Source organism: Crocodylus porosus, unplaced genomic scaffold (assembly GCF_001723895.1).
Source record: "Crocodylus porosus isolate Cpor-Errol unplaced genomic scaffold, CroPor_comp1, whole genome shotgun sequence".
Classification (NCBI taxonomy): domain Eukaryota; kingdom Metazoa; phylum Chordata; order Crocodylia; family Crocodylidae; genus Crocodylus; species Crocodylus porosus.
In genome coordinates this window covers 63109955-63136454 of record NW_017728931.1, presented here as the reverse complement: position 1 = coordinate 63136454, position 26500 = coordinate 63109955, and the positions used below count along the sequence as shown (strand labels likewise).

Here is a 26500-nt window from a genome sequence, read left to right as displayed (position 1 = left end):
GTCCCTGCCCAGGAAAATGGAGGCAAAAAAGTTGTTAAATAAGTTAGCTTTGCCATCTGGTGTGATGACCAGATTTCCTAGAGCATCTTGCAGGGGCCACATGTTAGCCAGTACCTTCTTTCTGCCCCCCCATGTATTTAAAAATGGACTTCTTGTTGTCCTTGATCTGGGTAGCTAGTCCCAGTTCCATCTCTGTCTTGGCCTTCCTGACCACGCCCCCTGCAGCCTCGAGCAACCACAATATAGTCCTCCCTGGTGATGGACCAATCTAACCTCTCTGTACATAGATTTGTTGCAATCTAACCTCCCTGAACATCTGTATGTACCCTAAGGCTGAAAGGAACCAGCAGCTGAGCTCTAGTTATCCCAATCCACAATTCTGATATCAAACAAATATTAATTTAGGTTCTGAATTTTAGGTTTTCCTAGATCCTAACCCCCAGTCAAGCATACACAATTAAAAAGGTTCCGTTTTGATGTTGTGCTGACCACAAAATAAGGGACAACAGGTTGGTCTACTACATTGGGAATCTCCTTACTGTTCCAAGAAGAAAGCAGGCTGAATGTGTCCTGAGCAGCACAAGCCCCTCACACAATGCTATAACTGAGCAGATGCAAGCTGTGACAGATCCTGCATTGTTGCACTTGTCCCAGTGGGTACCTGCATACTACAAGAACATCCTCTCCCTCCAGCTCTGATGACCCTAATACTACCACATTAGATTGATGTATGCTGAAAGTGGTAGAGCTGTGACATACAACTACAAAACAAGCAGATAGTGTTAATATAATTACAACATGCATCACTGTGTACATATGTTTTATTACCTCTACAAGAGGTGAAATGACCAAAAATATAGGAACATTCTATCTTTTAATTTTATTTTACTGTTTTTCCATGTGCAATTCATGATTTTTAAGAGCTCTTTAAAACTCTACATCCTGCAGCAGAGGCAATGGAAGAGGGCTGTTTTTATGAGCATAATAAACATTTTTTAGCTGTCACAGTTGTGAAGAAACCCTGATAATGACTCAATTATAGTCTATAAACCAGAAAGGAAATAAAAATGACTCCATAATGTATTTAATTACAATTTTTAAGCTTGGATTCATATTTTGGGGCATGATTAATGACTTCTGAATACTTTGATGGCCAATACCGTATAAATATATTATGTCGTATTAATACAAGCTGAAAGTATTAACACAACTGAATTTATACTGTACTTGTAATAGACCCAAGGAAAGTTTAGGTTTTAAACTTAAAACAAAAAACCTTCAAACATGCTGTGGATTGTTAGTACTCCCTTCACTGTAACAAGTTGTTCTATTTCTGCATACATGTAGAATATACAGATACAGTAATAAAATTCTCACCTGTTTTTTCTGTTCTAGTTCATTAACCGAGCTTTGTAGTTTTTGTAGTTCCTGCACGTACACAGCAACCTCCTGAGGACCTTTGGCAAGCTCAGCTCTCAACTGATTTATGGTGGCCTAAACCAAAAACAAAAGACAAGTTAACAAATAGAGACAGGACATCCAAGGGCAAAATATAAACCAAACTGCAAAGTAAGTTAGTCTCTCTTATATAAAAGTTACAGGGTAAGCTTTGGCCCCAATCACCAAGCATTAATAGATGGAGATCTAACCAAGACCCCTTCATGTTTTTACCCCTCCAGAAAATTATGTTTACCAAATACAGTGCAAAAGGCAAAAAGCCTGAGATTGGACAGATTCCAAATAATCTGCATAGAGACCTTAACGTTTCTTGCAGCTCTGGCTTTGGGTTGGAGTCCATCAGGCTCTATTGGAGCAACACAGTCCTGCAATAGTAAGGTACCATGCTAAGGTACTAAAGGGTACTTGAGATGACTGGATTCCAACACCAGCTTGCCCACAGCCTTCCTACATAGGATCACAGAAAAGCAGGGCTGGAGGGGGCCTAAAAAGGTCATCTAGTCAAGCTTTCTGTCCAAGATAGCTGACATGGTTTAGTTGGGGATGATTCTAAGTGCCTGTCCAACCTGCTCTTGAAAACTTCCAGGGATGGAGATTCCACAATGTCTCTGGGTAACCTGTTCCAGTGCTTGACTACCCTCATAATCAGAAAGTTCCTCAGAAACTTAAAACTTCCCCTGCTGCAGCTTGAGGCCATTGTGTCTAATCCAGTCCCCTATGGCCACAGAGAACAGCCCATCGCCAGCCTCTCTGTAATCACTCTTCAGGTATTTGAAGACCATTATCAAATCCCCCCGTGTTCCCCCTCAGTGTTCTCTTCTCCAGGCTAAATAACCCTAGCTTTTCAGCCTTTCCTCTTAAGTATAGCCTTATAGGCACTTAAGCATTTTTGCTGTTCAGAACTGGAGTCTTTCCAGATAATTCAAATCCTTCTTGAAGTGTGAGATGCAAAACTGGACACACTACTCCAGCAGAGGTCTCACCAATGCCTGACCTTTAGAAAGTTACTTCACTTATTCTGTGCCTTAGTTTTCCATTTGTAAACCGAAAACAAATTTTCTCTAACCTTACAGAAGTGCCATGAGAATAAATAACAATTTTGGGTTGTTCACAGACAGTGATGAAGGCATATAATATTTTTGGGCTAAGGACAGAAGTTACATATAAACTGGTTTAAACCTATAACAGAACAGAAGTTCAGTGCACATAAACCATTTTCAAAATGGCCAAAACTAGTTTAAGATGAACCTGACTTAATCTAGTATCAGATTTAACTAATTTACGTCAACCTGGTTTATGGAACTTCTGTCCCAGACCCCTTCCTGGTTCAAGTTAACTCACAGTCCCCCAGCATCCCAGGACGCTTTGCAGCCTTGGGTTAGGCTGGGCTGTCTGCTCCAGTGGAGCAGGGTTGGCCCTGCCCCTCTGCTCCCCAGCCAGAGCAAAGGGGTCGGGGTAGGGCTAGGAAACCCAGCTGGGGACCACAGCCTAGTCTGCCTGCCCCTGCCAGGCTTTTCCCCACCTGAGCAGAGGGAGTGGGGGCATGGTCAAATGTCAGGCAGGCCAGCAGGCTACGGCAGACGGGAGGAAGTGAGGTTTAAAATCTCCTTCACAGCCCACAGGGAAAGGGCTATTCTTGTTCAAACTTTGATGAATTCAATGCCATTACCTTTTTCCCCAACCACTCCCTCGTCAGCCTGGCAGGGGCTGCCCCCCTCACCTTGACAGACCCGGCCTGGAGTACCTTGCAGGCCAGGTTTAAGCCCCTCCCCCAACAAGGTAGATCAGCCTGGAAGCAGATAAAAGCCTGGCTGGAGCAACTCTCCCCACCCCCTTCTTTCTCCCCCCACCCCCCGGCAGACCCTCAGTGTGCTAGGCCTGGGCTGGGGCCTGGCCACACCCCCTCCAGTCAAGCAGGAAGCGGGGAAAGCCTTGGAGCTTCAGTCCCTTCCCTTTGCCAGTGGCTGACAGGCTAGATAGATCTAGCATTCCTGGCTTTTGGCCTGAGCCACTGCAGCAATGTGGTTGCATTTCCTGAATCAAAAGTGAATGTCTGTACACTTGCTTTTCAATTTAATCTATGCAGTTTAAACTAATCTGCAAAGGCTGAATCAATTCGGCTTCTGGCTTTTTGACTGTCTGTACTTATCCCTGGAGATAACCATCCACTGCTATCCCTCCAGGGACAAATACTCAATACAGTAACCTAACTAAGGTGGAAAGACCATAGTGGCACCCTTTGGCAGCAACTTGGAAGTGATACAGAAAAATAACAGCTGCCGCCGCAACTGCATAACCATATTGGTAGCACCAGCAGCTGGAAGTTACCGCTGTCTCCACACATTACCATTGGCCTGGATGCCGAACTGCCCTGTCATGCCTCTGACTCAATATATGCCTGGTCACTACTCCTCCCTAGCAAAGACCCCAGGACTTTAATGCAAGTGGGGAAAAATGGATGTGGTAGGACAGTTATACACAAGTATAGAAAGCTTCTCCATACACAGATGTAGGAATTAAGATCTGATCTTTAAACTGGAAGACAAAGTACCTACTTTTAATAAAATATGAATAAATATTGGGTTCCCTAGTTAAATTTTTATTTAATGAATCTCAACATCTCATTTGGCTGCTACTAATTCTTTTCTTTAATGTTTCTGCAAAGACATTTTTCAGCAGTTTTCTTTATTAAAGATGCATAACAAAAATAAAATGCACTTTGTGCATAAACAGCATCATTTCTTACAGCTGATTTCCATTTCCCAAACTGCATGAAGCCATAAGATTTCTGTGGAAGGTATGAAAAAATAAACATTGATCACAAGCTCATGTGTTAATATAAATTGCATCCCCCTCCTAAAAAGGATCATGCGTCTTTCAGAAGTTTTACACAGAGTAATGTATAAGATACCAGATAAATGTAAACAGCTAATAAGCAGAGACAAATTACTCACTCTGTCTTGCTCATAAAAAGAAGAGCAGAAAGAATAGATAAGCACATTTGGTATATGAATATATGTTGCTATTAACTCTTACTTTTTTGTTTATTTGTTTAAATAAAAGGCATGCATACTGTTTTTGTTGCCAACTTGTCGATTAAAAACACCCTGAGCATCCCACTGTACAGATAAACAGCTTTGTGAGAAAATTTATGGAATCCTATAGGTATTCTGCAAAACAGGTAGTGATGCGTAAGACATACAGAAGTTTGGCAAATTTCTGCGAGTCAGAGACTGTTGGAGCCATTTTCACTAGGAACAATAAAAATATATAGGAAACAGTTTCTGTAAGATCGAACTGTCGTTAAAAATAAAAACTCACATTGCATTACTAAACAGGCAACAAATAGATGACAAATCATTTGTATCTGCTGGCTGATGCATTTGCAATGAAGAATGGACAAACAGAAATATATCAGTTGAACAGGAACTTGAAATTCTCTTCAAAGAACAAAATTACAATGCAATGATTAAAAGCTTTTTAAAAAAAAAAAGTTACCTCAAATTTAAGCGTCTCCATAAGAAAGCAGAAAGATAAAATAAAAATGATGGATGAAAGGTGGAAAACAAGCAGTGATACAAGCCATATATTTACAAATCCACACAATCTGCAATAAAACATCCCCCTTAAAGGGCATTCAGTTTTAAGAAAGAACCCTACAAGACAAAGGAACATTATATGTATAGAATTAAACACACTACTCAGGACAAAACAATTCAAAATCTATGCTTATGACATGTAGGTGATTTAAAGACACATTTAAAGATAACAGAAGTCAATTCCAAACCTACAATATCCATATACACTTAAACTAACTACAGCAAAATAATGCACAGGGTACAGAGGATAGCACTGCATATGAAATTAAGTACTTCTTTCCACTGATTTTAGTAAAGGCTTTTGGATCATTTTTGTGGTTTAGGGGCACTTTTACACGTGCTCCGATGCGTTCTGATTAGAATACGTCAGAGCAGACTCAGTGAATCACGTCTGCTGGAGCACTCTAATCGGAATAGTTCAGCATGCTGCAGCGTCTCATGTATTCAGTCCCCATGTTTCAAAATGGCAGTGAGGGTGCTTTAACTAAAGCTTGTCAAACAAGCTTTAGTTAAAAGCACCCCTGCTGCCATTTTGAAATGTGGGGACTCTGAATACATGAGACGCTGCAGACGTTTTAGAGCAGTTCCTGCAAGCTGCTCCAATTAAAATGCCCCCTCGCACCCCACCCTGGAGCACATGTACAAACACACTAGGTTACCACACACACAAGGTTCACTAGTCAGAAATCAAACATGGGATGAATATTTGTATCACTCATCATATTCGTACTAACATGAAACTCCCTCAAGTTTCACTTTGTATTAAGAAAATAAAATAGTGGATGCACCAAAGAGCCAATTATATAGCTAGAATATGGCTTCACAAATCCCACTTCCCACCCCCATCAATCTTTTCAAGACATTAACACCATTTTTAAAATCTGTTGTTTGAGTTTAAAGAGGTTAAACCACTAATCTCATTCCGCACAGTACTCCTTACTATTAATCTTCAGCAATGAAGGCTAAAGAAAAAATCCCAAGGATAAGATGACGTAGCCAACATTTAAGGAAAACATCAAGTATGGAAAAAATAAATTCTTTCACTTAACTTCATTTCTCAGTAAAGGACAAACATCCATTTACAAACAGATTTGTCTCTCAAACTCCTTTGATTCAAGCTGTTTCTTTTTTTAAAAAATTACTGGGGCAGGGGGAGGAGGGGGAAATTAATCAATCCTAACAGGGTAAGATATTATTTCACGATCTAACAAAAGCAAAGGCCACATAGTCTAGTCTATTTTTACACACTCAGCTCAGCCCCAGAGCTGATTGAGAACAAGGCTGAGGCCTGGAAAAGCTTGCATTACCAGCCCTATAGACAGGCATGATGTAGATGAACAGATTCAAATTTCTAGCAGTCTCAAATCAAACACTTTTCACAAGTGTATTAAAAAAACCCAACTAAGAAAAAAACACCCATAAATTTAAGCATTATGAATTTAGGTTGTTATTCATTTTTAAAGTTTGGCAGATCTAGCACTGCTTGCCTTAAATAGCAAAGTTTTATTCTTAATATAGTTCATTTGCATTTATTATTTTCACACGTATGTTAAGAGTTTGATGCAGAGAAGATAGCAACATTTTAAATAAATGTAAAATCAGCGATACTTACCCTAACATTTAAATTCTACTAACTGGCAAATCAAATAGTGCCTATTCTAATTTTTCAGGCAGGTGACCTAAGTATAAGCATTGTTCTGCACAATTTCTAATCCCTTCACATGCATGATATTCTTGATATATGCATTAAATCGATCTGCACCAATGCAACACCCTTCTCCCCCCATGTCTCCCACTATACCCAACACAAATGAACAGCAATATACACTTTAGTTTTCATAAAGGGCAAACAACATGAAACAGCTCTGTATCAGCTAGCTTGTACATTGTTGCCTACAAAAACTCTGATCAGTTAGTCTCTAAAGTGCCACTCTGACCAACCTATTAATTCTGCTAATATTTAAATCTACCCAAAGTGAACAAGGCTAATTCATACTCTGATAGAAATAGGTCTTGCAGGATTATGGATTTCAGTTCTGGTAGATCTTTATATACCACTTCACTTTCAGTTGGCACTTAATGATTATCTTTGAAACCATAAAACTAGAGCTGGCATTTTGAAATACAACTTCTAATCCTAAAGCATCAACACGAGCAAATTCATAACAAAAGCACAATTCTTCAGCAATTTGTGTCACCACACAACCACATTACTTAGGTCACTGACTGCAATATTCTTTTCTTCATGGATATTTGCATTAATGTGCGAAAGCTGCATCTAAACATGAATACATCAACTTGAACCAGATAGTACTGGACTCACTGTACTACTATTACAACTCATACCACTTCACACATGCTTCAGAGTTGGCACAGGACAAAGAAAGAGAATATAGCCAGGAACTGAGCAGTTCAAAAAGCAGTTAAAAAATAACTGCTTTTCTGCCTTGTATAACTCTACAGCTCTGGAGGACAGACCTAGAATGTGTCATTCTAAAATTCAGGGAAGGCAATATTACTGAGGTGCCAATCATCTGTACAGCTACCGAACTGTTTAGGACAAAGTAAATTAAGGGGCAAATGGAACCTTGAAAACCCTGGTCTTCCCTTCAAGAAAGTTTAGGGGCCTCATTAATCCTATTCTCCCATGCCTATGACTTATTCTGAAAAAAAAAAATGGCTGCCATTCTGTTTTATTGGTGCATACAAATGAGTTTGAAAGAGGGATAGTTATACCCTTACAAGACATAGCTATACTGGGAAACATTTTAGCATAGGCAGTTATAATCACCCAAAAGGATCTCAGCTGCTACAGCTATTCCAACAGCCTCCACATGGAGATGTGGTATAGAGTTCTTCTGCTGGTACAGTTTAAGCCAGATCTCCAAACGGAATACACTATACTGGAAAAGGACTATTTGGTAGCATAATGGTATCAAAATACCAGCTTCTTCTTGAGTTACCTGGAGGAAGAATTTTTAGCAAGTGGCACCACCAAACCTGCACTATACCTGAGCTGCATAGAGATATTTCATCTGGACTGAACACCTAGACTCATTTCTTGATTTCTAGCAGATTCAACAACTACCACCCTTCAATCAAATTTTCTCTGGCATACTCCCACACCAACATCAACTTTCTGGACACCGCAACCTGCATCCGGGGTGGCACTCTACAAACCACCATATATAGCAAACCCATGGACCACCACATTTCTGCCCACAAAATCAGCCAACCCACTCACACCAAGAAAGCTGTACCTCCCCAGACACCACTGCATTTGCTCTGAGAAGAACACTCATTACACCCACTTCACCAACCTGAAAAACATTTTTACCCAGAATCATAGAATCACAGAAAATTAGGGCAGGAAGGGACCTCAAGGGGTTATCTAGTCCAACTCCCTGCTCAAAGCAGGACCAGCCCCAACTAGATCATCCCAGCCAAAGCTTTGTTTAACTGAGTCTTAAAAACTTCCAAGGATGGAGATTCTACCACCTCTCTGGGTAACATGTTCCAGTGTTTTACTACCCTCCTAGCGAGAATTTTTTTCCTAATATCTAACCTACAATTCCCTTGTTGCAACTTGAGACCATTGCTCCTTGTTCTGTCATCTGCCAGCACTGAAAACAGTCCAGCTCCATTCTCTTTTGAACCCCACTTTAGGTAGCTGAAGACTGCTATCAAATCTCCCTGCAGTCTTCTCTTCTCTAAACTAAGCTCAGATTCTCTCCACCTCTCCTCACAAGTCATGTGCCACAGCCCCCTGACCATTTTTGTTCCCCTCTGCTGGGCTCTCTCCAATTTGTCCACATCCTTTCTGTGGTGAGGAGCCCAAAACTGGACACGGTACTCCAGATGGGGCCTCACCAGTGCTGAACAGAGGGAAAGAATCATTTCCCTCAAGCTGCTGGCAACACGCCTGCCAATGTAGTCCAGTATGCCATTAGCCTTCTTTGCAACAAGGGCACACTGTTGGCTCATATTCACCTTATTGTCCACTGTAACCTCCACATCCTTTTCTAAAGAGCTACTGCCCAGCCAGTCAGCTCCTAGCCTGTACTGATGAATGGGATTATTCCATCCAAAATGCAGGACTTTGCACTTGTCCTTGTTGAACTTCATGATTTCTTTTGGCCCAATCCTCAAATTTGTCCAAGTCACTCTGAATCCCAGCCCTACCCTCCAGCATATCTACTAGCTACTATCCCAGCTTGGTGTCATCTCCCAACTTGCTGAGGGTGCACTCTGTGCCATCTTCCAGGTTGTTGATAAAGACACTGAACAAAATTGACCCCAGGACCAACCCCTGAGGCTCTCCACTTGATACCGGCTGCCAACTAGACATCAAGCCCTTGATTTGAGCTTGAAGCTCCTGCCAGTTCTCTGTCCACCTTCCAGTCCATTCATCCAGCCCACTTCCTTCACTTGTCTGTGAGAATGTTGTGGGAGACTGTATCAAAAACCTCGCTAAACTCGAAGTACACCACATCCACCAGTCTCCCTGCATCCACAGAACTAGTCATCTCATCATAAAAGGCAATCAGGTTGGTCAGGCATGACTAGCCATTGGTAAATCCATGCTGACTGTTCCTAATCACCTTCTTCTCCTCCAAGTGCTTAGAAATGGATTCCTTGAGGATCTGCTGTCCCAGCAGATATCAGGGTGATTGAAGTCCCCTATGAGAACCAGGGCTTGTGACTGGGAAACCTCCACTAGCTGTTTAAAGAAAGCCTCATCCACCACTTCCTACTGGTCTGGTGGTCTATAGCAGACACCCACTACAACATCACCCTTGTTGCTCTCCCCTCTAACCTTAACCCAGAGATATTCAACAGGCCCATCTCCAGTTTCATACTGGAACTATAAGCAATCATATGGCTCTTTTACATAAAGTGCAAACCCTCCTCCTCTTCTCCCCTGCCCGCCCTTCCTGAACAGTTTGTACCCATCCATGACAGTACTCCAGTCACATTAGCTATCTCACCAAGTAGCTGGTATTTCAATCACATCACAGTTCCTTGATTGTGCAAGAACTTCCGATTGTGCAAGAACTTCCAATTCTTCCTGCTTGTTGCCCAGGCTCCGGGCATTAGTGTACAGGCAGGCAAGTGTGCCCCAACACAATTGAAAACCTGAAAACCATGTTGTAAGTTGAAAAGTTGCAATTTAGAACCAATTTCCTCATAAGAAACAATGTTTTAAATGGGGGATTGGTTCCTGAACCAAGATCTGATACCCTATTTTCACCAAAAAACACCCCAGAATTTTGTGCTCAATCAATTATAGATGAGCAATATAGCTACATTAATGCCTTTATATTGTAAATAGCAATCATATTGATTTGGAAGGACTTCTTTGAGGCAACTTTGCTGGACTTTTTGAAGGGTTCTTGGCTGGAGTCTTCTCAGGAGTCTCGGCTCAAAGTTTTTCTGGAGACTTGTCAGTTTTCCTAAAGAAAGTGTCCAAAGACGTTTGGACAGATGTTCTCCAAGGGGATGAGCGATGTGGCGAACTTGTCGCATCAGATCAAGCATTGTAAAGTCAAAACTGACGTCATAAAGTTGAAACAGGGTGTCAATTTATAATCGCTGTAAGTCGAGGACTGCCTGTACAGGCACCTGAGGTAACTAGTCAACTGCCCTGATTTCTTAGGAAGTATGAGAACACCTCCCCAGAAATGACACTCCAGCAGAGAAACATATCACATCTTTGAAAAAGTAATGTGAATGCCTAGCAATAACCTACTGTAATACAAAAATAACACCCCCATAAATTGCACTATGTTGGTTGGTATATACCATCCCACACTAAAACCCATAACAAGGATCAAACAATTGCAACATACAATTAAAAAAGATAGGACCCTGAGGGAAAGATTCCCTGCTCCCAGTCTTCAAGCATCCTCCTGGTCCTGCTCACTAACAAATGCAATCTCCCTCCAGTCAGGAGACTCCAAATGGGACACAACTCTGCCTTAGAACTAAATGCAAACCCTGTGAACACTTCTCCAGAGCCACAACAAATAACATGGAACTACATGTGTAGTATGTCACCAGATGGCCTCAGGGAAACTAAGTAGGTGGAACTATGCACCAGAATGAATTCTCATGAAATACACAGATAGGACAGAGACGCATGAAGACCAGCAGGAGCACATTTTTCACAGAACACATTTACCCGTTCTGATCTCACAATCCTTGTGCTCAAAAAAGATTCACAAAATACCACCAAGGTTGGCCTGGGAACAGAAATTCATAACCCTGCTGTTATGAATCCATAACCCAACATAAAAAAAAAAAAATGGACTTCATCCGAACAATGTCTTTATGGATCATTATAACCGAGCAAATACTGCCAAGTAAAAACTCAAGTCTTGAATGGCCTCCCTCTGCCACTAACTAGATTTCCTATCTATTGATCTTTTCTTCTTATAAGGAATCCTTTTAACATTGTTTCACTCCTAGTTCACAGCCCTCCTCCATTCCTCCAAAGAGACTGCATTTGCATAGACTCTTCTTTCTGACACTCAGTCAGCCTGCATCTGCCTATTTCTTAGACCTGAGGAAGGGCACTTGATGCCTCAAAACTTGTCCAACGGCTCTCCAAGCTATACAGCTTTTCCAATAAAAAGCTAGCACAAATAATCCTTGCCTCTTGGACATTCCCTAAATTGCTACATTTAAATCATTCTCTATGTTGTACCAAATGATTCATTTTCAGTTTTAATTAACACTAAAAAATTAAATATAACAACATTCTTTTCTTTAAAAAACAAAACAAAACAAAAAAAAGTGTCAACTTTGCAGTTAACAACCAAAACAACAACAACTAAAAACTTATTCTTGCCTGCATACTACAAAAAAGTTCTGAAAATAACTGTTCTTTTCAAGTCATAAATATATCACTCTCATTCTCTCTCTCTGGAAAGGATGTAATGCATACCAACAAGAGAACTTGCTTCTCCTTCACTGAAAATTTTTATAAAAATATCGTTTTCTATCGCAAAGCTCTACTTTTCATATAAAGAAAGATTAGTTGTTAGGATAAATACTGCTGATGTAATTATGCATTCAACACTAATGTAATGAAGAAACTCCCTACTGGGTTATTTAGAAAATCAACATTCTATTCATTATGATGGATTAACATTAGTCATTTTCATATGACCACTGTGGCAAAGCTAAGGCTCACATAAAGCCTTTTTATATGATTTCATTACCTCTGAGTTAATATATTCTGCCTGCAACTGCTTGCACTCATCTTTCAGTTTTTCAGATTCTCTCTCACGTTCCAAAGTCATCTTGTCCATCAGTGTCTGAACTTGAACCAGCTCCTTCTTTAGAACAGCTACATCCTCTTGACCAGGCCTTTGCAGCTAAATAGTGACACAATGTGTAATTGTAATAAGGAAATCTGATAACAACAGAAGTGTTGACAATTTGGTTTCATGCCCTGTAAAGACTTCCACATTCATTTCACAAGGTTTCTTATTGGAAAAAATTGCAAAAGGAAAAGTTTTTCACAAAACGAGAGATTAAAAAAGATAAATGTAGACATTTGCTATCCATACTGTGGGACAATGCAAAACTTCAATCAGGAGCTAGATCCCATATACATTTGATGATGTTCAAAATATACACTATGACCTGGTATGGCTTCCAAACTAAAAAGATAACAGAACAAGAGGAGGGATGGAGGAAGAAATTAACAAAGTGATCAGGGAAGCAATAACTGACTGACAGACAGATCAGTTCCAAAAGGTGGGTTGGTTACTCCATATGTTATAAAAAGGCTCTGCTAGCGGGGCTCTTATGAGAAGCAGATACAACATTTAACACTGACGTGGGAAGAGAAAAGGAACTGCTCGTGTCAGAGAAGCAAAAAGCATAAGAATGAGGAAAAAGGTAAAGAGAGAAGGAGGAAGGAAGAGAAGATCATGAGAAGTACAATGAGCAGGGAGAGCAAAACTGGGCAGCTGGAAGGTTGTAGTAGTAGGATAGAATGGAGTCAGACAAAAACAGGCCAACCACTAGTAGAATACAGCAGTGTGTGGAGTGGGGGGAGGACTGAAGGTGGGAGGAGAAAGCAAGGGAAGGAAGGAGAGGAGTGAAAGGAACAGGAGATGGAGGATCCAGAACATGAGTGTCAGGGTGCATTAAAGGAAGATGACAGAAGGATGGAAGGGCCACCACCTAAAAAGTTTTGCTGCACCCTATATAGAAGGCAGGTTTCTAGATCTCTGGCCAGGTTCCTCAAATTGTGATCATGAAAAAGACTGCTAGGGAAAACTAATCTTTGAATATTGTACCTCTACAGAGCCACAATGTGTCTTGGTGTGACAAAGTCAAGTGCCAAATAATCAGTAGCACAAATAAGGCACTGACAGCTGTCAGCACTGTAATCACCACCATTGCCCCTGTAAGCAGGTCTTATGAATTAGATTGTCTGGTGGCAGCAAGAGTGAAACACGTTACCTTTTTCCTCTTAATCTAGATAACCCTTGAAGTTAGCAGTGGCACTCTCCAGGAGTGAAGGTTGCCTAGTTAGGCCTAAACAGGCAGGTACAAATATTAACACATAATGACATTCCTGAAAAAGGAAGCTACTCAGAAACCTTAAAATAATGTACTAGATAGTTAGCATGTTTTAACATACTTTGTGCAGTATAATGCAAGCTGTTTAATATTTAGGGTAGGCATAATTTGCACCTCTGCAATGAGAAGTTACTGGAAATTTAGGACATGAAACAGGTATTTTCTGAATGCTTTCTTCTGCAAAGAGCTCCAAATTCAATGGTGACAGTCTGTTTTAAAAATGCATTTGGAATGAGCAAACAATTGAAATCCATCCCCCCCTTTATTTTGGGAATGTCGGGATAAGTTAAATAACTATCATGATATAAATTACCAGCTCTGTCTTCAGGTCCTCTATTACAGTTCTCTCTCTCTGCAATTCTTGTGTCAAATTCATCACTTTCTGCTCAGCACCTTCTCGAAGACTCATTTCTTCATCATACTTGGCCTTAAGATCTAGTTAAGAGGGATGTTAGGCAGAAGATAATTTATTCAAGGTTCAAGATAAAAGGAGAATGGGATTGCATGGTATATACCTACCCACAATTTCAGTAGCCAGTTGAGCTGCTTTCTGTTCAAACAGGTCTTTCATTTGCTTAATATTAAAATTTTCTAATTGGATCTCTTCTAGTTGCCGTTCTAATGATTCAAGTTCTATAAGAAGAAGAGTCTTATGCTAATTTTCCCAAAATAAATTAGAGTAAGGTTATACAGACAGTTACATTGATTAAAAAAGCACTGAAAATGAATAATCAACCTAAGCTCACTTAACTTTCAATTCGCTGCATTAAGACTATTCACATGCTAGAGTTTTTTGCTGAAGCCAATCAGAACACTCAGTACTTTACATGACAAAGCACATATTCTGACCAATGGAAAAAGACAGTATATCCAGCTTGAGTACTTTTGTATGCTGCTGATTTTTCAGCCCTGCAATGCTATTAGAAGTCATATAATAGAGATCAGCAGGAGACAGTGCGCATACATAAGAAAGTTATTATTCTTGAGTGCCCCATACAAATATCACATGGAAGAATAATTATAAGTATGCAGGATTTTTTTAAACAAAAAAAGCACTCTCTTTGGCAGAAAGTAGGAAAGAAAGACACTAAACAGAACAAGCACTGACAACTGATATAATAAGCATCAGTAATTTGTCTCCACGCCCCCTCTGGGGCACATGTCTTTTATTAGCTGTTTGGATGACTGAAACTGTTGAAGGCATGATCAAAACCATGATTAGAAGTCCTTCCACAGTCACAGACATCTTCCTCAGAAAAAAAACAAGGAATGATTCAATGAAGCAAAATATCTCCTCTAACATTCTTATGTACCATGAATGGTAGAGGTCACCTTTATAAATGCACAGGAATATATTTATACAAAAAGACAATTTTACATAATTGCAGCATTTAGCCTTAAAGTCAAGTAAAGACTATTCATCATTTCCCCAGAAAATACAATGAACTTGCTCCCACAATTTTCAGAGCAAAGTAGAAAGTACAGTATTAAAATGTGGGTTTTTTTACCTGTAGATGCAGGTGTCAAACCATCAGGCTTAGACTCCTTAAAAAATAAATAAAAGGAAGTAAAAAAAGAAAAAAAGAATAAATGCATTACCAGGCAATCAAGACAACAAACAATTCTAAGGACAGTTCCTGTGGCATCTGAAAATGAGTGTCATACTTGGAAACTTTAAAAACGGTACTGAAATAGATGTGCAGGCTTTGCTGCTGTAAAGCAATTTGTGTACTTGATTAAGCATCTCTCTGAAGGGAGTTACCCCTGAAGAACAGAAAAGGTCAACATAATGTTCCATCCCCTCGTACTGCTAAGCCATCACACTCTCAAACTAGAAAGGGTGCAATAGTAACAAATCTCCCTTTACCGTGAATCTGTCTGTGCAAATATTATGCACGCTAATACAGAGAATAAAAAACAAAGGGATTTTTTTCACCCAAGAAAGTTCTGGTGACTAGTCTTCTGATTGCATGGGAGTGACAAGTCTTACATATCATTCATCTGGTGTGTATGAATTTTATTGGCCCTCTGGACAGGGACAAATTTCACCCAGCGTGCATATTTCTGAGCTTTGTATAATTACACATTGAAGTAACTTACCATATGAAGATAAGTTAGAACATGAGAACTTCCACTAGCCAGTTAAGAGGGTTCAGACTATAATTAATTTTTTTTGCTACACAAGTTAGGTTATATGGGATTTTATGGTTTCTTTAGTTTTTAATTATACTACTATCCTCAGAAATATGTTGGAAGCAAAATCTTACTACAGCTTCTAAAAGATCAGCTGAAATACCAGAAGGTTGTAGATGACCACACTGGAAGGAAAAGCCTGAATCAAGATTACATGGCATGCATTAGAGGGAAGGAGCACTAAATACATTAATATCCCTTTAGTCTTAAAACCCAGAAATCACTGTCAAAAAATGGTTTATTTAGAATCAAGTTATATAATTACTGAAATCAGGCCACGTGCCTCACAAAAAGGGTATTAATCTTCAAATGCCAATGTTGATAATTAACTGCTTGTTGTAAACCTGCTTCAAGTATTTTAAAGCAATTACTTGCTGCTGCTGCCCTTGCACCTTTTCCAGTTCCTTCTTCAATTCTTCTGAGTACCACCTTTCCTCCTAGAGGAAGGAGATGAAAAGCACATATGGTAAGTGTACAATTTAAGCTTGCTAATACACTTCACAATTTGAAATAATGCCAGTAAAAGCCTTTTCAAACCTTAAGTGAAGTTTGCAAGTCTTGGATTTCTTGTCTGAGTAGTGACATTTCATCTCTGGATGCATGTAATCCATGGAGTGGAAAAATGAACAACTAATGGTTAATGACAATTAACAACTAGCAGTTCATTAATACATATAATACCACCTACTAAGAACTGTCTTTACAAAACAGTCATACAGAACCTCATGCCAATACCTTAATACACTCTTAAATTTCTGAATTTTGGAACTAAAATTGGATTTAAGTCAACCATTATCTAGCTTTCAAACTAAGCATCTAAAATACTAAGACATCAAACATGAATAAGTGCATTTCAATCTAACATATCCATGATGCAAAATATTATTTTCATGAAAGAAATGGGAGGTTTTTGCAATTCCCTTAAAATATTAAATTATATTTTTTACAGGACAGATCAACTACACAAATTCAGAATTGCAAAACAATGCTTTAAACTATTTAACTGTTACAAGTTTTGTTCATAAAAGGGGCAGAATAATTCCCATTCAATTTCCGGAACACATAAAGGAGCTGCACCAGAAGGTAGAATGCCGTCTTATTTCTTCTGAACGGAAACATTATATAGGATCTCACTTGCAGAGCAATTCAACATGCACCACAGTTCTGCTAATTTGAAGGCCTGCTGTTTAAAACCGGGAGTCCATTACTCTCAAACTTCACTCTGGAGCCTGATTTTATAAGTCACAGAGGAAACTGAGATCTGAGGCTAAAATACCTCCTAAACTTCTAATGTCTTATGCTTGCTAGCTGAATTTTGAGGATCATATCCCACCACTGAAACACAGCATGTGTGCATGCATAATACAGCAGTTATTATAACGATGCCAACATCTCATCATTTTTGGTTTGTACAAAAGGAGCGCCAAGGAATTCCAATCACAGTAGAACGCACTATAGTACAACTGAGTCAAGGCAAGTTTAACTAGTGATTCAATAGTTGTATCCATTTAAAGCAACAACAGGATTCAGGAGTTTCTCAGCTGGAAACATTTAACTAACATTTTTACAGATGTATGACTACTATGCCTCCCCCAAATCACAGACGTTTCCACATTTCCTGTATGAAAAATGATCTTCGGGGGGGGGAAGGGTAGCTTATGTCTCTTGGGAAGGAATTTACTCTACATTGGTGAAAACCACTTACGGCATATACATACAGTACCATCATTTACTGCTCCACAGAGCATTATGCTCTAACATGCCACATCTGCTCTGCACACACTACCTCAAATCTGAAACAAAAGAGCCACAAGGAACTGCACCTGCTAGCTAATTCAGTCTCTGATTAGCACAAGTGCAGTGCTGCATAAAACACAGCTCCACCCCTCATTTTGTCTGCAGTACATATGGAAAAATGTGTCATGTTTGAGCACACCACTGCCTGGAGAGGTAAGCACACCTTAAGATTTTTCACACTTATGTGAGAGGAGACTACTGGTATAGTCCTACCAGTATAACCTTGCTAGGCAGCCCTTTTAAATGTTAACAAGGCTTTATATTAGGAGAAAGTGTCTATACAGGGTGTTAGACCACTGTAACTAAACTGGTTCATGTTTACATCTTAAGATGACAAACAAATGGAACATCTTCCCTGTGTAAATATTTCCTTAGACAGGCAAGATGTAGTTAAATGGTATTGGAATCTGGCCAGAACTACATAACAGATGCTCGAGTATTGTGAACTGTACCATATGATCCTTAATTATTCAAAGCACTGAAGAGCTGTTTCATATTTCACCCCAAAATGGTACATTTTAGCAGAGAAAATGTTATGAAAAACACTAACAAATACTTTCACATCACTGGAAAGCGGTGAAGACAGGAGGTTAGAATGTCAGTTCCTCTGTAATAGTTGTCTTTGATAGTGAGAACCGAAAAAGTTAACATAGATGGTTAATGAAATTAAAAAGACAAGCAAGCAATATTCAAGGGACATATCTAGTTTAACAAACTACAGATTAACACAGTTGTATACATTTATCTTAAAAGTGTTCACTTTTTAAAATTTTCTGTAAAACTCTGATCTAAAAATATACAATGCTATCAAGAAACGTTGAAAATGCCAGTCGCGAAAAAATAGCCCTTTTTTTTTTTTTTTTTATACAAGAGTTCTCATTTGACTTCTTCCACTTACAGAATGATCTCAGCCTCCAACCTTGTTCAATTTCTTACTGTTCTTAACATGAAAGGTAAAGGGAAGCCAAACTATAAAGGATAACTACCAAAGCCCTGAACAACTTATATTCCACCAGCTAAAAGTCTGTGTGGATGGGAGTTATACAGTAAAAACTATTTGCTTAAATTAATATGAAATTATTTGTTTAAACTCAGATGAAACTCAACAGTGACAAGTGCAAACTCCTGCGTGTGAGGTGGAATAACTGAATACACAAAAAGACTAGGGAATAAATGGATAGACTGACAAGAAGGACCCAGGGGTTAGAGTAGACCATAAGCTGAATATGAGCCAACAGCGTGTTTCTGTTGCAAAGAAAAAGAAAGGGGAAAAAAGAAAAGCCAACAGCATACTAAGCTCTAGTAGCAGGAATGTCATTTGCAAATCAAGGGAAGTGATTCATATTTTCTCTTCAGCACTAGTGGGGCCATACTCAGAGTACTATGACCCATTTTGGGCCCCACTTCAAGAAGGATGTGGGCAGATCAGAGAGTTCAGCACAGGGCAACAAAAATGATTGGGGCATGGAAAGTATGACTTACAAAGAAAGGCGGAAAGAACTAGGGTTATTTACCCTGGGGAAGAGAAGGAAGGGGGGGATTTCATAACTGTCTTCAAATACCTGAAGAGCAATTATAAAGAGGATAAACTATTCTCTGTGGCCATAGGGGACAGGACTAAGAGCAAGTAAAGTGAGGACATTTAGGTTGGAGATTAGGAGGAACTTTCTGACTATAATGGTGGTTAAATATCAGAGCAAGCTACCTAGAGAAGTTGTGGAAGCTCCATCCCTAGACATTTTGTCCAGGGTGCAAACCCTGCTTGTTATTCCACTAACTGCATGAATATTCTTTGACCCAGTATGATCTAAATATCTCTTAGGTGATTGCAAAAATGGTATCACCCCCACTCAATGAACCTATGCGCAGCGTTTATACAAAGGTCACAAAGAACAATACCGGTTTATTTTACTTGAAAGCAAGCAAATTAACTCACTTTGCTCACTTTTCTTCCTTCCCAGCACACTCAAAGCTCAGATGTAATCTGAGTTTTATTCTGTGTTTTGTATCATCACATAGAATTCACTGTGTCCCAGTCCCTCCGTTACGCAGCTCCACTAAAACAAGTAGTTGCTAAGGGAAGGATTTGTCCTAAATAATCTTCACTACTGGTAATAATTAGAGGTTAAAGAACCCAGCTTAACTCAGAGCATATTGAATTAACAAGACTGTCACTAGAAAGTAAAATGAAAAGCCTCTCCCCCTCCTCTTACTTGTAAATTGGGAATATTGATAAGCAGATGAAAAACACGGAATTGCACACTGCCAGTTTTACAGATCCCCTTTAAGAAGTATAAACCCACACCTGAAACTGCACTTCTACCCAAAAACCTAATTCTTTCTGTTGCGGTTTGTTACTTCCCAGACATTAATTTAACAGAGAAAGGTTGTGCAGTTTGTACCTTTGCTATACTGGCATCACACTCTTCCAGGCTGTACATAGCTACATTAAGCTGCTTATATTGCCTCAAGTGTGCAACCAAGAGAATCATGCAAACCACAAAGTAGAAGCAATACAGGTTATAACAGCTCGCTATATGCATTGACAAGGAAACATAATGGAACAACTGGAATCCCACATCTCTCCCCATCAAAGACCAAACATAAGCATGCAAATACAGTTTCTGGGAACGTTCAAGCCACACACAAAGAGCTGCCCCAACAACTGTTGCACAGAGCTGGTAAAAAGCTACCTACCACATCAAACTTTTATCAAAACCAAAATGCATCTTTTTAACCAAAAAGAAACAATTATTAAGAAGGTCTCTGAGAACCAGTACATAATGTTGGGAGGACAGATGGGAAAGAAATACCCTAGGACTACCCAACAGCCTGCAATTAGGGTACTTACCCAAACAAGGTGTACCTAAACTGGCAAGGCCCTCCCTGTTAACCCTCAACAGAACGTAATATTCTGCAACCTCAAAAATAATGAAATTGTTTTCTAACTAGCCATACTGCTACTATCAGATAAGGCTGATGCAGTTAGAAAATGATGGAATAAACAACACTACTACATACAATTGATTTTCATCAATTGCTAGGACAGTATGAGACAACATAGTATTAATTAGTCTTTTACTTGCATTTAGAAAAGGGGCATCAAAATGTAAACAGTTCACTGGATAATTAACTGTTCAAATTAATACAGGATTCAGCATAATTAGAGACTATTTACCACTGACACACAAGTGTATATGCAAATGAATGCCGCTCCACCTTTTGGGTAATGGATGACCTTCTCCTCCATGGCTTGAATCAATGCCAGATTCATGAACTGCTTCATAATGCTTGAAGAGTTCTTCAGCAGATCCATGAGATTTCATACACAGAGGACAAATAAAGCCCTGTTAGGGGAGGAAAAAAAATGTTGTGTTTGGCTTTTCCCATACTACTGATTATAAGACTTTCACCAATATCATTTAACAGGACAAAATACTTAGGAGAGTGTGTTGACTCATATAAAAACATATTTTAAAAAAATATCCGAAAGGCCTGCACAAACATTCTCTTCATTATTCAGTGCTGTTTTCCAAAAACAACTATACCATTTATAAATATTACTTCTTTAGCTAGAATATTTAATTCTATTAAATTAAGTAAGAAAACCAAAATTTCTTTACAAAGAACTCAGCCACTATATTTCAAAGTGTTTGGGGTATGACTATGTTAAAAAAAAGAAAAGACTACATGGAAGTTCCTTCAAAGGAACAGAACCCTCTTCTAACAACCTTTTTTTTAATTTTGAAAAACTGAGACCCTCAGAAAAGCCCACTCATGGTTCATGATACCCGTATCAAGTTCCTGCTTTTTACTGAAATACCTGATGGCTTGTAACACTAATAGCAAGGAAATAGAGAGAGGTATGGAATTACTTCTAGTTTTATATATATTGATGAAACCATAAGCAAGCCAGCTAGAAAACTACCTCAAGCAAATTTATCTATTTTGTATAAATAAATTAGTATCATCCATTTAAACTGCAGAATACCTACAGCAGACATACAGTATTGCTTTTTACTTTGCCTGTACTCAATCTATTTAGGTTAGTTAAAGTAATTGCCATGAAGTGACCTTAAACAGTTTACAGATTTCCAGACTAGCCTGTAGCACAGTAACCACCTCAGTTTAACTAGAAGCCTATTAACTTGAGGTTAAAGAATCTACAGTAGGTAAATCCTCGGCGTTTTGTATTTTTTGACTCTATAACTTTGTATAAGCAAGATTAAAGGGCTCTGCCTTCATTCTTCACATGCATTGGTGTTTCAAAACACCCACTCTTCAGTGATATATAGGTGCATCTACATATGCCAATTTAAAGGTGCTTTTTAGCCCAATTTAAGGCACATTAAGGACACATGTCTAGTGTGTACATGCTTAATGAGCCTTAAAAATGGTGATTTTAGGCTATTCATGCCTAAAATTGATACCTGCATAAAGCAGGTATCAAATTTAGGTGCAAATGGCTAACTTGCATTGGCACTGTGTCCACTGACTTGGAACTAACTTGAGTCCCAAGTTGGTCCACATGCTCACGTTAAGGCATATTAGCTCATGCACATGTAGACGCTCGCCTAAATTGCCTTAACATACATTAGGCCAGGGGTAGGCAAAATGCAGCCCACCAGGCCAGTCTATCCAGCCCATGGAACCCCTAAAAAATTTAGAAAATTAATACTGATCTGCCCCTGGCTACCCATTGTGCAGCCCTTGATGGCTTGCCAAAACTCAGTAAGCGGCCCTCCGCCCAAAATAATTGCCCGCCCCTGCATTAGGCAAATGCACATTAAGTTTAAGCACACATAAAAAGCACATGTAGACACGCCCATACTGTCATAAGCTATAATTCTGTATTTCAGCCTTAACATTGCAAACTTCACTTGCAGAAATTGGAATGTTCCTGCAAATCTTACTGATAAGTTTTTACATATTTTTTCCTCTTTTTTCATAACAAAATTAGCATCTATGCTCCATTTGCTATACCATATAACAGGATTAAAAACAGGCACGCTGACGACTATATGTTATGCGCCGGCTCACAGGCTGACATACAACAGTCCATGGACCTATTCTTGTCAACCAGTGACAACTTCAGACTCTCTATCAATACGAAGAAGACCTAAGTGATGTTTCAACCTTCACCTGGCACAACATCCCAGGAACCATGCATCTCAGTTATAGGCCAACAGGCCAACAACTGTTGATGGTTGACAAGTTTGTCCATCTAGGCAGCACACTTTCCCATGCTGACCACACTGACAACTAAGTCAATGCAAGACTAGCAAAAGCCAGCATGATCTTCGGCAGACTCGGTAAGTTCATCTGGGATCATAGAGGCATTAGAATGTCAATAAAACTGAAGGTTTACAAAGCCATCATTCTCCCAACCCTTCTATATGCCTGCAAAACCTGGATTGCCTACCAACGTCATACCAAGAAACTAAACCACTTCCATTTGTGCTGCCTGCAAAAGATACTAAAGTGGCAGAAAAAGATCCCAGCCACTGAGGTGCTCAGAAGATCAGCTCTCCCCAGTATTCACACTCTACTGAAACTCCACAGCTGAGATAAGCCAGTCACCTTTTGAGACTGCCCAACACGAACGGCAAACTGTCAAATGGAGTACGTTTTCACGGTGCATTATAGAAGTAGTACAAGGACACTCTAAAGGTGTCACTAAAGATCAATTTGCTCACATCGACCTGGAGTCGTTGGAGCAAATTGCTCATGACCATCCATCCTGGAGGTCATCAATCTAGAATGGAGCGCTGGCCTTCGAACAGCAACGCATAGCAGAACCAATGAAGGAAATGTGTGGCCAGGAAAACGAAAACCTCCTATATCCAGTTGTGAGGGAGTGGGGCCTAGGAGTGGCCGTTAGGGTGGACTCAGCACCCTCAGAATCTGGCCCGCCACGACTTTGATGACAAATAAGTTGTATGGGAGGCTGCCTCTGTTCCCCTAGTTGACGGTACCGATGTTCCTGCCCCTACTCCGAATTGGGGTATCCCTATGCGCCCCGCCTTAAGGGCTCTGCGTGCCTCCAACCTCCCCTTCAGCATGCCCCAAGCCTCGCAGCTGTTCTGGGGGACGTTGTACGGTCCCTCGCCCCTCTGGTGCCCTCTCTCTCTCTCTTAGGCACCCTGGGCTCCTCGCCTGCCTGGCGCCCTATCTTCCAGCCCGCGCCCTGCGCCCTTGGGCCGGGCTCGCTACCGCCGCCCTAATACCGGCGCCCTTTGGGCCTGGCTCAAAGCCACCGCCCTGTACTGGGTCTTGTCCCCTCTGGGGCCGATACCGCGCTCCTCGCGCTCTCTCTCCGCCCCGCTCTGGGGCCTGATACTGCCGCCCTCTCTGGGGCCACTACCGCGCTTTCTCTCTGCCCCGCTCTGGGGCCTTACCCTCTCAGGGGCCGCTACCGCGCTCTGCACGCTAGGGGCACAGGCAACCGCTGCCATGCCTGTCCCCTTTACTCTTCTCTGGGTCCGGTTGCCCCCACCGGGCAAACCACCACCCTTATGGGCTGGGGTCTGCAACCCCACACAACGCGCCTGCCTGGCGCAATACGGTGCCTCTCCGGCACAGACAATAGTGCTCCGCTGGCACTGTGCCCCTACTGGGCACCGGGAACCCCCAAACGGCTGGGGAGCCCCCGTGAGGCCTCCTCACTCCCCTACAGCCTCACCCGGTCCTCCGGTGCAAACTGTAACATAAGCTCAAGCCACCCAGCTGTAACATAAACCACACAGAGTCTCCCTGCTCCAAACATAAACACAAGCCCCCACCAAGACTCTCAAGCCTACCTCCCTTTAGGGCGTTCTTGTCCCCCGCATCATCGCGGCCGGTTAGCGTGGTAAGGCTGCGACTACTAACTCGGGCCACTCAGCTCAGCCGCAGAGCTCCTGCGGCAGCCAGAAGGGAACTGCGAGGCAGGCTCCAGCCTAAGCTGTTTATAAAGGCCCGGCCCTGCCCCCTTCTGGCCATGTGACCCGCCTGGTCACCCTGGTAACCAGCACCTGAGCTGCCCGGGTGATTGGCAGCTCTGCCAATCACACTCGCAGTCACAGGGCACTTACGTGACTCCGTGACACCAGTCCTCATGGCTCTCCTGCCCCTGCTGCAGCAGACTGTTCAAGGCAAAGATCAGGATTATAAATGACCTACATATGCACATGATGTAGCCTCCACCCCCTCCTTTCTCTTTCCTTTTTCTGTTTTATCTTTTCTTTTTCCTCCCTCCCTTTTTCTTTCCTACTTATTTTCTTTCTCCCCTCGATCCCCCGGATGTTGTCATCTTCGTCCATGAAGGGCAACAACGCATAACAGGATTAAATTAAGTTTAAGGCAAAGCTAATAGTATATCACCTAAACTGCATGTTGTGTTAAGCAGATCACTAATAGCATGGCACTCCCTCTCCACCCATCTATTACTTGCTATTTGTAACTAGTAAAACAAAAGCCTGAGTTTTTATTTAAATCCCGGGTTATCTACTTAGTATATTTATAAAAGATTGTGGAGGGTCCGAGACCACTGGACGGGAACATCTTAATTTAAGATCAAGATTATAGCAAAAAAACCTTTTCCCATTTTGTGAATATTCTTTTAAAAACATATGTTTAGAGAAAATAAACACGCTAGGTCTGTAAACAATTCCAAATGAACTAATCTCAATGAGCCCATTACATTCAAAAGTTCTCTTAAGATGTAATGCTTAAAAAAATGCTAGTGTTGAGAAGATATTCAACTTGATCGTATTTAAACCTACACTTGCCATGAAGGGTATGTGTAGACATGCTGTGCGCTCTCTCTCTCCTGTCCTAATAATTGATTCATCTGAAGCATTAAGTGGTATGTGAGTGTACTTTTCATTGTAGAATGGAAGAATGGATTCTGAAAAGGTCTTACCATGTCATATTGATGCTGTGATAACAGAGCTGATAGCCTCATAAAAGCAAATAATTCATTCTTTTTCTCTTAGCCTAGTCAACCAGCTGCCTTTTACAGCAGTATAGTTATATCAGGGACAACATATTGAAACAATGCAAAAGGAAGATTTAACTGCCACTTCCACTGTACAGTGCAATGCTCCAGGTTCCATCTCTCCCACATGTACCTAAATGCCAACTCTGAGATATTCTTTAGAATACTATGTTAGCATCTTGAATATTAGCCACTTCATTATAGGAACTGGATCAACTTTGAGAGAAGATATCAAACACTCCTGCACTGAACACAAACAGCAGCAACATAAAACAGATTTTCCAGTGAGGTCCAAGTTACTGAACTGCTGACCATGAAATAAACACAACACTCTGTGGTACCCAAATTAATTAGATTATTATGATACACATGTTGCATACTGGCAAAATGCTGGTGTTACAACTATAATATTCATTATAAAGTTACTTAGGTAAGCCTGAGGGTCGAATTCTCAGCTGGGTCAAACTGGCATAGCTCCAATAAATGGCCAACTCTGCTTTGGGGAAGGAATTAAGTCAGCAAGATCTATCTTTTTTCAAATTGCTCCCATGCCAACACTTTGCAAGATACTCTTCAGAAGCTGAGGACTTGACTTGAGCTATATTAATTTACACTACCTAAGACCATCCTTTTTTAGAACAGAGGTTAGAAATGCTTTCTAAATGGATTTCTACTTCAGCTGTAAACACTCAGCCTCTGATGCACCTTGGGAGCAATTTTTAAAATATATATATTTTTAATTTAAAGTCGTAAGTTGATGGAAGAAAATAGCTGGTTTGAGATGCTTACATGGGACGGTGAGGCACTTACATAAATAAAGGGCTGATTTTTATAAAATTAGCACACCATTACTTTTTTTTTTTTTTTTTTTTTTTTT

At 40.4% G+C, this 26500-nt stretch overlaps 1 protein-coding gene across 1 annotated transcript in view; it reads right to left on the bottom strand.

Annotated features, from left to right (window-relative positions):
* EEA1 (early endosome antigen 1) overlaps positions 1-26500 on the bottom strand; it is a 93558-nt gene that overhangs the window by 55683 nt on the left and 11375 nt on the right. The window contains exons 3-10 of the mRNA XM_019543926.1: positions 20865-20992; positions 16386-16440; positions 16220-16285; positions 15164-15200; positions 14175-14288; positions 13969-14090; positions 12281-12436; positions 1378-1494 (exon numbers count right to left, since the gene is read on the bottom strand). Coding sequence (XP_019399471.1) covers positions 1378-1494; positions 12281-12436; positions 13969-14090; positions 14175-14288; positions 15164-15200; positions 16220-16285; positions 16386-16440; positions 20865-20992 — 795 coding nt within the window. The remainder of the gene's footprint in view (positions 1-1377; positions 1495-12280; positions 12437-13968; positions 14091-14174; positions 14289-15163; positions 15201-16219; positions 16286-16385; positions 16441-20864; positions 20993-26500) is intronic.